At 39.4% G+C, this 16,566-nt stretch overlaps 1 protein-coding gene across 6 annotated transcripts in view; it reads right to left on the minus strand.

The window, feature by feature from the left end:
- Positions 1-13,276: 13,276 nt before the first annotated feature.
- LDLRAD4 (low density lipoprotein receptor class A domain containing 4) overlaps positions 13,277-16,566 on the minus strand; it is a 265,837-nt gene continuing 262,547 nt past the window's right edge. For all 6 annotated transcript variants that reach the window (XM_033154839.1, XM_033154833.1, XM_033154834.1 and 3 more), the window contains 2 exons: positions 15,932-15,985; positions 13,277-14,411 (listed from right to left, as the gene is read on the minus strand). In XM_033154839.1, coding sequence (XP_033010730.1) covers positions 13,869-14,411; positions 15,932-15,985 — 597 coding nt within the window. In that variant the 3' untranslated portion in view covers positions 13,277-13,868. The remainder of the gene's footprint in view (positions 14,412-15,931; positions 15,986-16,566) is intronic.

Raw genomic sequence — 16,566 nt, forward strand, 5'->3', positions numbered from 1 at the left:
TTGGTATATTTCAGAGGAAATTACCCTGATATGTGGACCCGCAGAGTAAGGTTGATTTTGAGGTATGGGGGTTTCCTAGAAGTACTGAGTGCAGCTCAGCTCAATCCACTCCCCTGCCAAATATACTGTCTCCCTCTGGTAATGAGCTGCTCTAAGCCATTTTTGTATAACATACTATGAGGATGAGTTCAATGCCATATATAAAACATTGTGCCAGTCTGTGGATTAAACTGTGCTGGAAATATGTCCTTCCCTCTTCCCATCTGAAAGTGGGAGAGGTTCAAAGAGGCAGTGTGGGATAGTGGTTAGAGTGTGGGACTAGGAGCTGGGAGACAAAATCAGCCATGAAGCTCACTGGGGTCTGTCTGTCTCTTAGCCCAAGCTCCATCACAGAGTTGTGAGGATAAAATGGGGAGTGAGGATGCCATGTATGCCACCTTGAGTTCCTTGGAGGAAAGGGTGGGATATAAAGGTAGTAAGTAAAAAGTCTATGCTGAAGTTACAGAAACATTTAGGTATGTAAGATTGTATACTCTGGAATATAATACAGATGCACTATACAGTGGTACCTCGGTTTACGAACTTAATCCGTTCCGGAAGTTTGTTCTTAAACTGAAACCATTCTTAAACCAAGGCGCGCTTTCCCTAATGAGGCCTCCCACGGCCGGTGCTTTTCCACTGCTAGGCTTCCGTTCTTAGAACGAGGAAAAGTTCGCAAACCAGGACACTACTTCCGGTTTTGCAGAGTTCATAGACTGAATAGTTTGTAAACAGGGCTGTTCTTAATCCGAGTTCCACTGTATCCCCATTGCTGGCCAAGACCAGTTGGGCTAACTCAAACTAATATCCATAATTTTTGGATATATAAAGCAGCAAGAGCATCAAACAAAATAAAAATATGTCCTGGCCTCTTAATGGAGTGCAAATGAGGTCATTTCAGGAGATGATACAGGGTTTCTTTTTAACTTCACATTTTAATTAGAACTCATTCAAAGCACAGCAGATCAAAAAAATGTGATAATGAAAAAGAAGCCTAATTAATTTTTTGTCTAAGCAGCAAGGTTTCAGAAAGAGAGCATTAGCTAGAAAAGGGATTATTATTATTGTTTATTATTAAAAATGATTGTATTTAATGAGGATCAATACGTTTGGGAGGCTGAAAGTGAACCCTGAACATTCTACCACATAATAGCAGACAGATACTGGATTTAACTTCCAGCAGGAAACCACCTATGGCAAGGAGAGTGACCCTTTCTATAGCTGGTTGACAGGCAATGATTTTAGGAGGCACAATCAAATGGGAGCCATATTTTCAAACAAATATAATTACAGTGAAAAGCAGATTAGGGGAAAGATCAAAGCAGTCTCAGAAATGAAGCTGTGTACATTTGACTGGTGCATTGGGAATTTGGGACCAGGGTTAAAAAAAACAACTTCGCTTTTATCTTCTTTAGTGGAATCTATAAAATGAAGCTTTGGGGGACAGGGAAGATATCAAATCTCTCAAAAGTGTTGTTGGAAGCTACACCCAGAGGATTCAGTTAAAGTAGGTTTGGATTTATTTAATTTTTTTAGTAAATAAAAAATAGTTAAGTTTAAAACCAATGAGTCATATACGACTAAATTGTCACACTAGCATAGAACTAGCACAGTTCTGCTCTGGAGGGTGGAGAGAAGCCCCCAAACACCACAAAGTATGGGAGGGAAGGGAGATTATGCTGTTGGAACAAGCAGTTTATTGCCCGAGGAAACACTCTTCTTAGTGTTACTGTTTTTTTTTCAATCAGCCTATCTGGGCATGCCAATATTAACCCATTTTGTTGTAGTTATCACTTTTTGTACTGTTCGGCCGTTTTCACAGGCTCCTCCCCCCCTCCCCACATACATGAACTCAGTATGAGCTATAGCAGGAAGCAAATTCACACTGCATCCAAAACACATTTACAGCCTAGGACTTCCCCCAAAGAATCCCGAGACCTGTATTTTCCCTTTCATACAGCTAACAGATCCCAGCACACTTAACGAAACTTCCCAGAATTCTTTGGGGGGTGTCATGGGTTTTAAATGTATGTTGCATTTTCCAGGGTATGTTCAAGCATCTGTAATGCTGTTAGCCTTCCCACCCCCTCATTTTAGAGCATCATCTGTTTGAGAAAAGAAAAAACTGAACAAGAGACCAATTAACATCTTGATTTTTTAATAGCTTTGTTCTGTGGTTTGACCACAGTTCCTTAAGAACAAGCATAAAATCTGTATTTAAAACTAACAACAGCACTTAGAGCAACATTTTCCTTTAAAAGTATTGCAATAACAGACCTTAGGTCTAAAAACTAGAACATCACCATTTGCTCAGTTAAAAGGAGGCAGGTACACAACTGCTGAAATCTTTTTCTGCATATAACTGGAAGTTACATTAGAAATTAAGCAGCAAATTGAGCTTAAAGGGAACAACAGAAGCTTAAAGCAAGTTAAGATTCCTTGTAGTTTCACATGAACCACTACCAAGAAGTTTGAATAAAAACCACGATTTTTTTTTATTTTTTCCCTAGATACCTTTAAAAAAGTTTAAATGAAAGACTAAATATTGTAGATAGTGCTGTATTTTTATTTGTATTTTTGGAATAACTTGAAAGAAAATGAACACACACCAACAACCGAGGCAGACATAAGAGCAGGACAATATGACCCAGTTTGGAAAGCAACAAATCATATGCACCTTATTGTGTAACACAGATTATAGGTTGGTAACACTAAAACAATAATAAAATGTACTGAAAGCAGGCATGAATGTAGCGGTAGATTCATTATCTAATAGCCAAGTGAGTGTGCAAACCATAGAAACATTATTTGATATTTGACAAGCTACTTGAACAAGTTCTCTGGTAATGTGTAAATTGCTTTAGTACTGCACGTAAAGAAAATAGTTACTCTGATAAAGTCTGTTTTAATTTTTGCCGTCTTAACAACATGCCTTTGAGCTCTTGTTCCAGAGGGAAAGTGTTTGGTTGTATACAGGTTGTTTTGGGGTGGGGGTAAAGTTTGATTTAAAATTATAGATATCTAATAAGTGGGAAAGTCTGAACGGAACTCCAGGTCTACTTGACATGTTTTTATCATATCTTTCCTCACTGCAGATTCAAAGCAGATTGATTATTTGTAAAGAGGAGGGTTTGGGGGGGGGGTGTTGGGTTTTTTTTGGTCCAATGGGTATAAAACATTTTGTTATTGCAATTTTCAACCTGCATGCTAAATACCACCCTGCACACAGTTCACTAACATGCAAGGTTTCATCTACTCTGGAGAACATCACAATAGCACTGAGCAAGCAAGGAAATGATCAGCACAGCAAAAGTTTTAAAGGTTAGTACTCCATCTCCCAACCAAATGAACAAACAATATTTAAACCGTGCACACAAGTTTTTGGGAGGCTACTTAAAAATATCTAGTGTGGGTGTGGAGGTGGAAGAACAGAACAGATGGCAAAAGTATGAAAGCGCCACAAACACCACAGTACTTGAGGACGGGGATAGCAATTAGTATCCTGGTACAGGATAGAAGTATATATTTCCTAGAAGGATATCAACAAGCAAAACTGCAGGCCTGGTACAGAAGTAACGATATGCTAGTAAGAGCTTAGCAAAGAACACATTTTTGAACTCGTTTGGCCTTGTTGACCTCCACTGTGAAAGACAGTGCAGATTGCGCCTCAGATTTGGATCAGTCCCTCTGGCAATGACCTAGATAATGATTGCTGACAAGGGTAGCCAAACAAACAAACAAAAAACATTTTTAAGCACAGCTTTTGAAAGCCACAATGTCTCCTGAGAACACAGCCACCACGAGACATGGGGAACTTCTCTTCATTCCCGTAATTTAAGTCAACAAGAATGTGGTCAAGCATCCATTTGTGGTCCAGCTTTGCTGGGGGTGGGCTAGAAGAGACCGACTAGGATAGTTCTATTGAGTTTAACCTGAAAGGCATCCACATCATCACCGTGTCACTCAAGATGAGGAAAACAGACTTGTTAAGGAACGAATTTCACACTCTTGAGTAACAAGGTCATTCTGAACAAGGATACTGAAAAAGGTTCCTTAAAAAAAAAAAAGAATAATTACAATATTCTGCTGTCTTCAACACTAAAAATCTGCCTTAAGTTTTTTTCTGAGGTATTTGCTTTGCCTAATAAGCCTAAGCTCTAGAAGCAGGATACAGTGCAGACAGATGGTGAACTTGTACTGCCAAGGCAACCTTGCTGAGCACAGCACCTGCCACACCAAACAATATTTTCCTTGTTCTCATCAAGGGTCTAAGTCTTTTCTCATTATCCAAATAAAAAACAAAGTCGCAAAAAATGCAATAGACTCTTTCATAAGAAACAAAACAAAAAAACCCATTGGCCAGAAAAAGAGGTGGTCTTGCAAGAAAAGTAGCTTGCATCCTTCAAAAGTCACCATAATGTCAAGCATTCCCAAGTTCAACCTGCAATGGGCAACCAGAACCTTTTAAAATCTTGTCTCACTCACAGACACTGGATGGACAAGTTGGGAAGACACATCAAGATGGCAGTGCTTGTGTTCACTAAAATGAAAAGTGCATGAAAGTTTGTGGAGTGGAGAACCTGCAAAACTCTGATACTTTTGTGGGAGGGTAGCAGCAGTATGTGTTATTCCTTGTATCATTTGGATTATAAGGATTGGATATCAAGTCTTGTATCACAGTGACCAGCACATTCCTACTGCAAAGGAAAGATGTGCAGGGAACACCAATTTGCCCCCCTTAAGATCACTGCCTGGACCACACACCAAATTTAAAATGGCATTAAATAAAGAAAAATATCCTATTCCTGTGAAACAAAAATGCTTGTCCATCTTACATTTTGAAGGGTGGTTTGGAATTAAGTTCCTACTTTAACCAAATCTTATTTTAAAATGTTGGCATTTCAAAAATAGGTGTTCTTAGGATTCAGCCCATCTCTAGATGGATAGAGTAATAAATAACGAAAAGAAGCCAAGGCTGGTCTAATCTCATAACAAGTAAAGCAACAAGGAAAAATCAGCTAGCTACAACGTTAAGTATTTATGCATTTAAAGTGACATACGCAAACACCACTCACAAGTGACTCCTTACAGCAGAGGTGCATCAAGCAACCAGTTATCATCAACAGGCTAATAGTCAAAAGTGGTTTGTTCAAACTTTTTCCTTATAGTACTTTGATATTTCATAGGAAAATAAAAATACATGGGATTTCCTTCCTTTGTATGCATTCTTTTGCAAATTCTTACAAAAAAGGACGAAGCACATAAGTAGGCATTCACAAGTTCTATGCCTTTTGTGTTAAACAGTTATCTTCTATACATTATGTTACAATATTAACAATGGGTTTCTTTTTTCTACCCATTGGGTAGGATATGTGCATAATATATTCATGTTATATACAGCACCCTTAAAAATCAAAATTGAAGAGGCGGATGACAAAAAAAGCACCATTTTCAGTGAGGCACAACAAAGCTGGGGGAATAGGCTCGATTCAAAGGATCATTCAAGTCACTGGGAATCTACTGATTTCAATGGCCTTTGAAGTTTCAAGTCTAGAGAGTGCAAAGGGGGGGGGGTTCCTGAACTTGAGGCACCTTAGTTGCTTATAAGCTATAATCATGCATACCTCCAAATGATATACTTTATACACACATGTATACATTTAAGTCATATCCCTTTCATAACATATGGGACAAACACCAACAAAATATTTATTTGAAGGGCAAAGAGATGCGGTGGGGTGGGAAATGAAATTGAGATCCTAGCACATACCATGTTGTATCCAAACAAAGAACCTCACATACCAACTCTACTTAAAGCAGGAGCAGCGATACTGCAACCAACAGCCTGATCCTACACAGAATCACATGTTTAAACCCATGCCCATTTCAATGGAACAGACTTCCACGAATACAAATGGACGACTCAACAGCCATCACTGTCAACACACACGTTTGGTGGGACTGGAACAAAAGATTTCCCCCTAGCCCAACGGACAGTTTTCTAGCATTAAAAGGGAGTTAGATAATCACAAAATATCATTCAGTGTATTGGATTCCGAACCACCAAAATTCATGCAAGCTGGGGGAAATATTTGTGTTTGGTCTTGTTTAAAACATGTTCATTTCCAACTAGTCTCAGCAGTCCATTGTTCTTCAGAACAGAAAGTAGCAATAAAAGACAGTATGAGAGCTTTCACCAATATATTTGTAGTTCTAGCATTTGACATTGGTGGTTGTCGTCACTGTAATATTATAAAAAAAAATTAAACCAGGCAAATTAATCACCTAAAAAAGTAAAGCCACCTTCAAAATTGGCATTCAATAGGCAATTTACCATACACACTACTGACTTCAGCAGGAGTATATTCAAATAAAGTAGTGAGTAAGCCTGTCTATTAAGGAAAGACTTTTCATAAGTGAAATGGTTAGTTTGGCCATAAAGTATACCTTTTCACTACAAGTCAATAATTGGATAATCCGATTACCTTCAGAGTGTTTTTAAGAGTATGCCCCTCGGGTGCCAGGGATGGAGGGTACAATTCAGTTTTTAAAAAATAAAAATCTTATTTTGGCAAATGATTGGTGGTCTCTTTGTCAACATAACTGAAGAATGTCATTGTCTTCTTATACCTTTGGGGTCATCCAAATTGCAAGCACCAGTCTCCATATAGGGGCCTCTTTATTTTTAAGGAGTACCGGTACTTGTTTGACATAGTCCCCAAAGCCTATCCCTCAAGGAAAATGTATATGAATGAGCCCTGTCTCTAGGAAGACTTGGAACAAGAACAATAGCATTCTATTAATTAGAGTTAATTTAGGAAGGGAATTCTCCCATGGAGTTCTACAAAACAAGAAAAATTAAGCCTTGCTTGATGGCCTTAGCCATATATATTTTCAAATCCAATTCTAAGCACTAGTAGTAGTAGAAACTACCTGGCAGCCACAGACTTCCCCCAAGGATCATACCAGAATACAAGAAGAAGAGATTACTTTTGCCATGCTTCCATTCAAAGAATGGGAGGAAATTTGCATTCTTCCTAGCCAAATCTAGGCAGACAAATACACAAAGGTGCACATACAGGGAGGGGGAGGCAGACACTTGAGAAAGAAAATCATGGATTTAACAGGATTTTTAGTAACAGTTGACAAGCAAACAGTGAAATGAAGGCAAAGAGCAGATTTTAAAATAAGAAAAACCTTTGCTCATTTTTCTTTAGGAAGGTAATGATCAAAATTTAAAAGCAAGTATTGACCAAATTAAACCCACAGACAAGGTAGTGCTTGTGTGGTGTTGCTGATTCTGCTTCCATATTGCATCAATCCAAAAGTAGTCCTGGACAGAACACCTGCCAAAGAAGAGAGATCTTGGATGGAATGAAAGTTCTCACACATGCGCCTGAGTGGGGTAGTAAGAAATAGAAAAAGGTGAATGACCCCTGGATGGTTAAGTCCAGTCAAAGGCGTTTAATTTCCCGGAGCAGCAGCAGTACCTATTTATCTACTTGCTCTGGCATGCTTTCAAACTGCCAGGTTGGCAGGAGCTGGGACAGCAACGGGAGCTCACCACCATCGAGCAGATTCGAACCACTGACCTACTGACCAGGAAGCCCAAGAGACTCAGTAGTTTAGACCACAACACCACTCGCATTCCAGCAAGAAATACATGAACAAGAATAACATGAAAAGAAATAACTTGAAGTAATCACCTGACCAAATACTCGTTGCATTCTTGTGACAAACACTTCTGCCTTTTACCAGCTCCTCTTAAATTTGTAGCTCTAAGGGTAAAAAGGCTTAATTAGTTGATTTATACCATTCAAAAATTCCATACCAAATCTCTGGAATAGTATTGAATAAGTTTCTAAAATCTGAATAGACAAGACATTCAATGTGTCTACAAAAGCAAATATATCATATTCAAGTGATATATAGAAATTCCATTGGCTTCACTACATTGCCCTCTGGAAGTTATGTCAAGATAACACCTTGAACAATTTTGTGCATTGCACATCATTTTAGAGACTTTTCTTTTTTTAAAAAACTGAGTTAAGAGTTCTAGTATTTTCAAAGGGTTCCCTCCCCACTACCACCTCCATGCCTATATATAAAGCAAAGGTAGCATTGTTTCACAACAGTTTTTCTCCAAATTAAAAAGATATATTAGTGAAGGTTATTTCTGACTTAAAGCTATCCAAAAGTTGGCATACGAGAGATGTTGTAGCAGGGGGCTTTATTTGTATGGGGGGAGGAAACACCTCTGCCCCCCTAGTTTAGTCTGCAGTTAGAAAAACATTAAATTAAATGCCTAAATATTATGATTCCGAGCGTGTCACACATTACACAGGCACAGGAACAAAAATAAATTATAGTGTGATAACACAATATTTTCAGAACAGCAAAGTGATCTGGGTTTTTTCTTGGCCAAGGAGCATGCAGTTAACTGAACAGTATGATATCTCTCTGACATATGAAACTGCAGGGGCAGTTTTGAGTTTCTGCATGCCTGAAGTTTCAAAACAAGAAAACAGAATTTCTAGCAGTCATGCTATGGTGCAGCTTCAGTTAATTTAGCATTATTGTGCCAAAACAAGAAAAGTGGTACCAACCAGAAACACTATCTGTGTGTTGCACATTACAAGTCACTGTTCTGGAATGTGTCCACTGAGCTGATACTCAAGGCTGCCATTTTGATTAGCAAGAATAAATGTGAAGACTGGTAAAGCTCCTGTGTGGTTTGCATATGTCAGTATCACTCCAAACCCACAAATCTAGATGCATCTTTAAATGTTCTACATACAAAGAACTCATTGTGCAAAGTGGTGTGAGGTTATGGTATACAAGAAATGCCCCTATTTCACAAACATATCCAACCAGTATTTTGTGTAAAGGAGCTGGAAGACGTAACAGATGTAACTTAATTTCATGCCCAACACCGAACAAGTAGGAATGAAGCCCTGAAAATGTGCATGCAGTGCAATGAAATAAGCAGCTCCCATTGGTACTCTCTTATAACACTTAACTTTCACTTTTAAACAGCACAATTGAAAGAGTCCTAAAACAACTTCTCAAATTTAGGCTAAATTAAACCATTTTAAGCCCCCCAATTCACCATTTTCACAAATTGAGAACTTGTGAGCTGGTTCTGAGCTAGAATTCTTCTAGAGTTCTCAATAGGAATTGCCACATAAACCTTTATCATTTCCTTCCTAGGAAGAGGCATTTATAACATTTTAAATAGTGAACCCATGTATGCAGGCCTTTAACAAAAGTGTTGAATAAAGTCTGTTAATACTAGTGAATTTCTCTCTACTCTACAGGAAAAAGGGAAGATAACACTGCAAATTCTGAAAGAACTAGATTTGGATACAATTGATTTTCAAAACCAATCTACACCTAGAAGAATGCTGCAAAATAGTTTAATCTGTACCAAACTAAAAGCAATTTTAAAAGTCAAGTGTTCCTTGATTGATCATGGTCTCAAGGCCTAGTTGAAAGAAGCTTAACAGGTGAAAAATGAAACTTTTTTTTTTTTGCATTATTCTCCTGCATAACATCTGACTTTTGGAGGACTGCCACACACTGTAACAGAAAGATGACAAGGGATAATCCTCAAAGTTGGGTTTAAATTCCCTCTTGCATATAGTCTACAAAAAAATGGAAAAGCCAGTCCCTTCTGTCATCCCTTCTGTCATAGGTTGGTTTGAGCATTGTGTGTCTCTCTATAAAGAGAAGATGCTCCCTTTTGAATGATGCTAAACATGAAAAGGTTTAGGACATTAATTTTGTGGTCCGACAGAAACAGCCACTTCAATCAGCTGATTTTGGATGAACTGAAAGGGCAACAAACTATTGATGTGCTTTTAAAGTTAAGGAGAGGGACTACCTCATATATCAAAACAATCTTGACCAGCTTTTGCTATTATTTGCCGAGACTTGGGAGCAGGCCTGTGTAGTGCTTGTCTGAGGCTGGGGGTGGCAGTCTTGTTAGAATAAAGTTATAAACTCACAACAGTGTAGGTCTAGCAGGCCGCTGGTGAGACCCCCCCCCCAAATGAGCTTTGCCCTCCAAGGCCTGGGGCAAATGTATCTGGCTCTCCCCCCGCCCCCCTACATGGGCCTGCTTGGGAGGGCACTCGTTTTCAGATATAGAGTTGATGATTGTCAATTTAGAAAGGATTTTTTAAAGTCATCCTGCACCAAGTCAGGATTTGTTTTGATTTAAGAAATTATCTTGCATTTTAAACATAGCGATCCACCCCTTGACATCCATTCCCACCTCATTCAAGAATATCTGCCAAAAAAAAAACTCATGCCACATTAAGTCTTGTCTTGAAGCAAGTACAAAGGATGCAGAAAGCAGCACATTAGAATTTACGCACTTCTAAGCTCACCAGTAATTCTCATCCAAGATGCTAAACAAACTTCGTTATCATTAATGAACCCGGGATCAAATTCATTATGTCAGGAATGCCCTTGCAGGTGCAAAAAAGGACAGCAACAAAAGAGAAATGTCTCAATACTCACAGATGCAGCAAAGGAGAAAGAAAGAAAGAAAGAAAGACAACCCAACAGCCAGCCAAACAGAGATTGTCCCAGCTCAGGATGACATTAATGTGGTCTCAAATATATGAGACCACATTAATGTCATCCTGAGCTGGGACAATCTCTGTTTGGAGATTATGTAAGTGTAAAGGAGAAAGATGTTTCAGCCTTGATACTGCTTAGACACATAACGATGGGCCATCTCAAGGGTAAGCATCTGCTCATGAATATGCATATATCTTTAAGCCCTCACGCCAAATGCATGAACGATGTAGAGCTTTCTGAAATAATAAAACCTTTGAATAAACAGGAAATCAGAGAGCTCAGGAACTTGTGGCAGTTAGCTAGAAATAATCCTAACCCTTTCCAGATCAGTGCTTAAACTTAACACTAGACCAAATCCAACAGCATTACCTTTTATGGAATACATTCTTGGCAAAGCAGGGAGCAAATTTGGAGTTCAGGTGATCTAATGCCAACACCTACTTGCCCATCGGTTGATCCAATAAGTACCAGTTTGTCAGCTGAGTTCCAATTAATGACTGCTGAAATGCAAAGACCTTAGAGGTTTGAATAAATTATCAGATCATACAACAGGAGAAACTTTCTATAGATGCAAACTAATTTAACACGCGTAAACTTTAAATCCAGATTATAATATAAAGGTATGCCCCATCTCTAACCATTTAATTCTGTAATATTAAGTTCAGAAACGTCTCGCTTGGAAATCACATTAGGCAGGAGCTGAAGAACAGCTGGTCATTTAGTCTCACTGAACAGAGTCCAGTGGATATTATTAAATGGATACTACTAAATCACCTTATAAGCTTATCTCCCTTGAAAGGAACAGCATTCACAAAAAGCAAGAACTCCAAGATAGCCAACTTGTAGTGACAGACAGAGGCATGCAAGTCAGCCCCACTTACTTAGATGAGAAAAAGAGCTTTTAAATCATGGCTACTTTAGGACAATGAGGAAGTGGGCTCTGGTTAGCTCACAAAAAGGTTCTGTGGTTTTAAATTATTATCTAGACTGTCCCTCAAGCTAGTCATCAAGTTCACAAGCCACCTTAGATTAATGAAAGCATATTTACAGAGAAAACATCTAAAGCACAGATACACCACACATGCTGATTTGGCATAAAAACTCTGCATAGATCAGAGACTCCGTTCGGCAATCAGGTTTCAATCTTAAATTCTTTTAGTTTGTGGAGTTCAACAGAAATCCAAGCTGAGCAAGGGCTACAGTACAAGTCATTACAATAGTTGGTGCACCTGTCAACTGTTCGAGTTTGCAAAATGGTGCCCTTAACGACTATAGAAAAGGGAGACTTCCAAGGGAAACCTTTGCCCATACAGCTATAACTCTCTCAGGAATATCAAAATTTAAGACGCTTTCCTTTAAAGTTCATTTGTTAACTGCATTTGAAGTGCCTGTTTGTGCTTTGTGTGTGCTTTGTGTTCACAACCAATCCCCTTTGGAATACATTCCAATTTTATTTGCTACACAGGTAATCAATCACAGAATGAAATACAAATTCACTGGGATTCCTTAGGCTGCATTTAAAAATAATAATAATAATATAGATGGTACAGTTCTAAAGTGATATTCAAAAACATGACACAGCATGATCCTAAAAACAAGTTTACACAACTGTTTGCACACTCGACATAAACCAGTTCAGATCAATGCATGAAGACATGATTAACCAATTACAAAACTGATTAACTCAGATTCCTAAACAATTCCCCATAGCATTCTAATGGTGCAAGCTCTGCAAACAACCACTTTAGCGTTGTCAAACTAGCTAAAGAAATGGTAGCTACTATGGAAAGGGCTTACAGCGGTCTGATCTAGCACACAAAAGATAATAGGAAAAGCACAACAAAAGTGCAATTTAACAGCAAAAACTCAATGTATGTTTAAACCATTTATTGTAGGATGTCAGGCTATGCAACTGATTATGGGCTCCAGTGAAGATAAAAATCTGCAGAAGCTTCAGGTAACAAGGACACTGCATTTTTTTAGGAGAGGGGGACAAGCAATAAGATTTAGTAATAATCACACACAAAAAGGTAAATGCGTCTGGCATTTTTATCTGCTTCTAGTTAAACAAATGGCTTATAGCAAAAACCACCTAAAGGAAACATCTGTAATTTCACATTTGCTTTCTTCCACTCATAAATTTCTAAGACAACTTGCCAATGTCCAATTTGAATGCAAAATTATTGCAAAAGGTAACATGTTAAGATGTCACTTGCTGTTTATTTATGGAAAATGGTAAACGATCTGATTAAATCAAAGTCCCCTTTCAATGATTAATCAACAGAAGCCTAGACAAATATCTGAGGAGGGTTCCTAGGGGCTAATCATTATTCCACAGGTGAAAAGACAACATATACCCTGTTTCTCCTAAAATAAGACATAGCCATAAAATAAGCCATAGCAGGATTTCTATGCATTTGCGAAATATAAGCCGTTCCCCAAAAATAAGCCATACCCCGAAAATAAGCCATAGTGACGTGGTACCTCCCATTAAAACAGCCTGGAGAGGCGTGGCTATGCAGCGTACCGATGCGACGCGGTTAAAATAAGACATCACCTGAAAATAAGCCATACTGTGTTTTGTTGAGTGAAAAAAAATATAAGACGGTGTCTTATTTTAGGAGAAACACGGTAGAAGAACTTCATGTAAAACAGTTCTTATATAGTGCAAATTTAATACACTTGTATCACAACACAAATTAACTCCTCGTATTCATCTAGATTTTTCCCTAACTTTATACCTTGGCACACAAAACAGAAATGCTGAGTCAGATAAAAAATTCACACTTCTGGGAGGGTGGGGTAAGGATAGCAAACTGGCCAATTCCCCCCCCCCCAATTTAACTAGTAACCCTTTCTTGTCCTCTTCTTTTAGCCATTCACTCAATATAAAACTGGCTGTGTAAGCCATATTTCTGTGCTAAGTTACCTCTTATAATTAAATAAATTCAAATAGTTTATTTAAAATAATAATAATATATCCCCCACCCGCCCCCCAAAAGAAAAGAAAAGAAAAGTAGAACACTGCTCATGGCCAAACTGAATGGAAGGTTGTAGTTGTTTCAAACCACTTTTCATGCAGTTCCCCTGAAAGGAATCAGAAACAACAGCTTTGCACGTTTGGTTTTACGAAACCGCATCACATGAAACTTAAAACAATATTGTGCACAGGGGCATAGAAACTTCTATCATGCTCCTGCTTGATTCTTCCATCTCTCTTCAAGTGCATATGGAAAAGGAAACTAGACAAGGTTTCCTGGTTTCCTGTCTTTGCCTTTAATTGGGACTATTGTGCTCTCTGAATTGTTCTGTTGAAACTGAAGTCTGCTCCCCCTATGTGACGAAGGAGGCGCGTTGCTTTGCTGGTGATGGAAAAAAGAGGAACCTGGGTAATGCCCCATGACCTCACTGTAAGTTGGGGGTGGTCCTTCCATCCTTCCATTACTGCTATAATTGGTTGCACTTATGCCCGAATTGCTGCTTGGTGGGCACGGGCCCCCATTGTACATTGAAATGTCTATCAAATCACTGTCAAATATAGTTCTGTTGGGTGGTGCCCTCACAGATTCTCTGTTGAGTTCCATCTGTTGTTCTGGGTCCCGAAGCTGCAGAGTGCATGGCCCTTGGTATGGTGGCGGCTCTTCACCATCGGAGAGGGAGATAGTAGGAGGGAGGTCAATCTCGTGCTGCATGTATGGATAGGTTGGCTGGAAGCGGCTGAAATGTTCCCTCTGCATAAAGGATGGAGCAGTAAACCTGTCTCTGGACCGTGGGGCATACATGATCTGCAGTGTGAAGGAGGAGGCATCGACTAATCAATAAAGTTAAAACCTAGTTCACACATGTATTAGACATACTCAATACAGAGATACATAACAAGTGTGGGGTACAATAATGTGGAAACAGCATCATAAAGGGTTATTCTCCTGGATGATATTCTCCAAGATGTCTTATATAACCCAAGCAATCTGGGCCAAGGAAAAGAGCACAGAAGAGTCTCAGTCATACGATAAGACTTAGGCAAACAAATTAGATTTAACCAATCAGACAAATCGAATGAATTCCAAGAATTAGGAAACTTCTGATCCAAAATTGTATTCTCCACTGGGTCTTTGATTTGATTCCTTGAACCCTAGCCAGTGTACAAGACCTGAGGAAGACTCATGGCCCAAGGAGCTCTACACGAGCAACTACAGTGGTACCTTGGTTTACAAACTTAATCCGTTCCAGAAGTGCGTTCTTAAACCAAGGTGCGCTTTACCATAGAAAGTAATGCAAAATCGAGTAATCTGTTCCAGACTTTTAAAAACAACCCCTAAATCTGAAATTTAACATTAATTTTACTATCTAACAAGTGATCCACTGATCCATAAAATGAAAGCAATAATCAATGTACTGTACTATAAAATAAATAAAACAGTATGGTAGATGATAAAAATGAAAACTAAAAAAAATTCTTGCCTCCACTGATGATAGTCATTGTTTGGATGGGGGGGGCGCTTTTATCCATTTCCGTAGTCACACAATCAATCAGTAGCTGAACTGGGATCCACACAGATCCCCCCCACACACTGTTGTGGGAAATGCTCCCTAGAGCGTGCGCCTCCTGCAGAGGCATGGGGGGAGTTGCGCGCCTGCAAACTAGCTGGCTGGCGGGCTCACAGCTTCCCTCCCTTGCGGCTGCAGGAAACACCATGACGACCCCCTTCTCCGCTGCCGGACAACAGAAGTGTGGCACTCAAAATGGAAGTGCACCCCCAAACAGAGTACGTTCAGATTCCAAAAAAAAGGTTGCTGACCGTAACACCTTCCGGTTTTGAAGTGTTCTTATTCCAAATAGTTTGTGAACTAGGCTGTTCGTAGACCAAGGTACCACTGTACAAACCAGTTCCTCTCTCAAGGATCCCAATTATTTTAGGAAAACTGTGAAAATCTACACACTTGAAGCAGGGCCGTCTTACCTATAGGCGCTAGGGGTGCGGGGCACCCAGACGCTGGGCTCTTGGGGGCAACCAGGCCAAGAGTCCAGGGCCCGAGAGTTGAGTCCGGGGAAGAGCCCGCGAGATGCTGAGGCAGCCGGCCGGCTCAGCCCTCCTGCATGCCTGGGACTGGGCAACTGGGGGGGACGACCGCCGGGCACATCTTTGCACCCCGGCGCCACATATGCTTAAGACAGCCCTGACATGAAGTTAAGTTGAACTGACAGAAAATGACTGCAAAACTGCAGTCACAGCACAAGGGGGAAGCGTGTTCTATTAACAAAAACGTTGTTTCTGGAAGATCTAAAGTGTGAATGAGAGCTTACCTCGGAAGCTCCCCGGTGTGAAGATGAGCTGTCAGAAGGCCACAAACACCCCTCCTAGTACAAGAGAGAAAACGAGAGAACATTTAGCTTCTGAACAATGTTTATTACAATATACTTTTATTATATTAATGTTCAACATTCCAGTCAACTTCACATCATTCATGTTTTGCTGTAACATTTACACTCTCAGGAATTAGAATATGTTTATTTCCTCCAACGGCAGCTACAGTGATTCAGTTCCAATTAAGCCAATGGGCCTGGCCTACTAGAAAGCATAGCCTAAGAGCCTGACCCTGTGTGCATTTGCTCCAAAGCAAGTCCAACTTAGTTCTACAGAACTTACTTCCCAGTAAATGCACAACATTCCAGTCTACGTCAGTTTACACCTCCAGTTTAATTAAACTGGTCTTGTAACACAATCCAGTGGATACACACTCTGAATAAAAGTATTCTCTTTTTTCCAGCAAGCCTGCCACTTGCCAAAGGGAACATTTAGAAGATACTTATTTTGTCTTACCAGTTTCTAAAAGTACTGTACATAAAAACTAAAAACCTTCTAAAAGAAGTAGAAGATGGCGTGTAAAACCAGTAGTTGCATGACAACAAAGTGCATGAAAATCACACTCAAAATATGC

The sequence above is a fragment of the Lacerta agilis genome, chromosome 7, assembly GCF_009819535.1.
Source record: "Lacerta agilis isolate rLacAgi1 chromosome 7, rLacAgi1.pri, whole genome shotgun sequence".
Lineage (NCBI taxonomy): Eukaryota > Metazoa > Chordata > Lepidosauria > Squamata > Lacertidae > Lacerta > Lacerta agilis.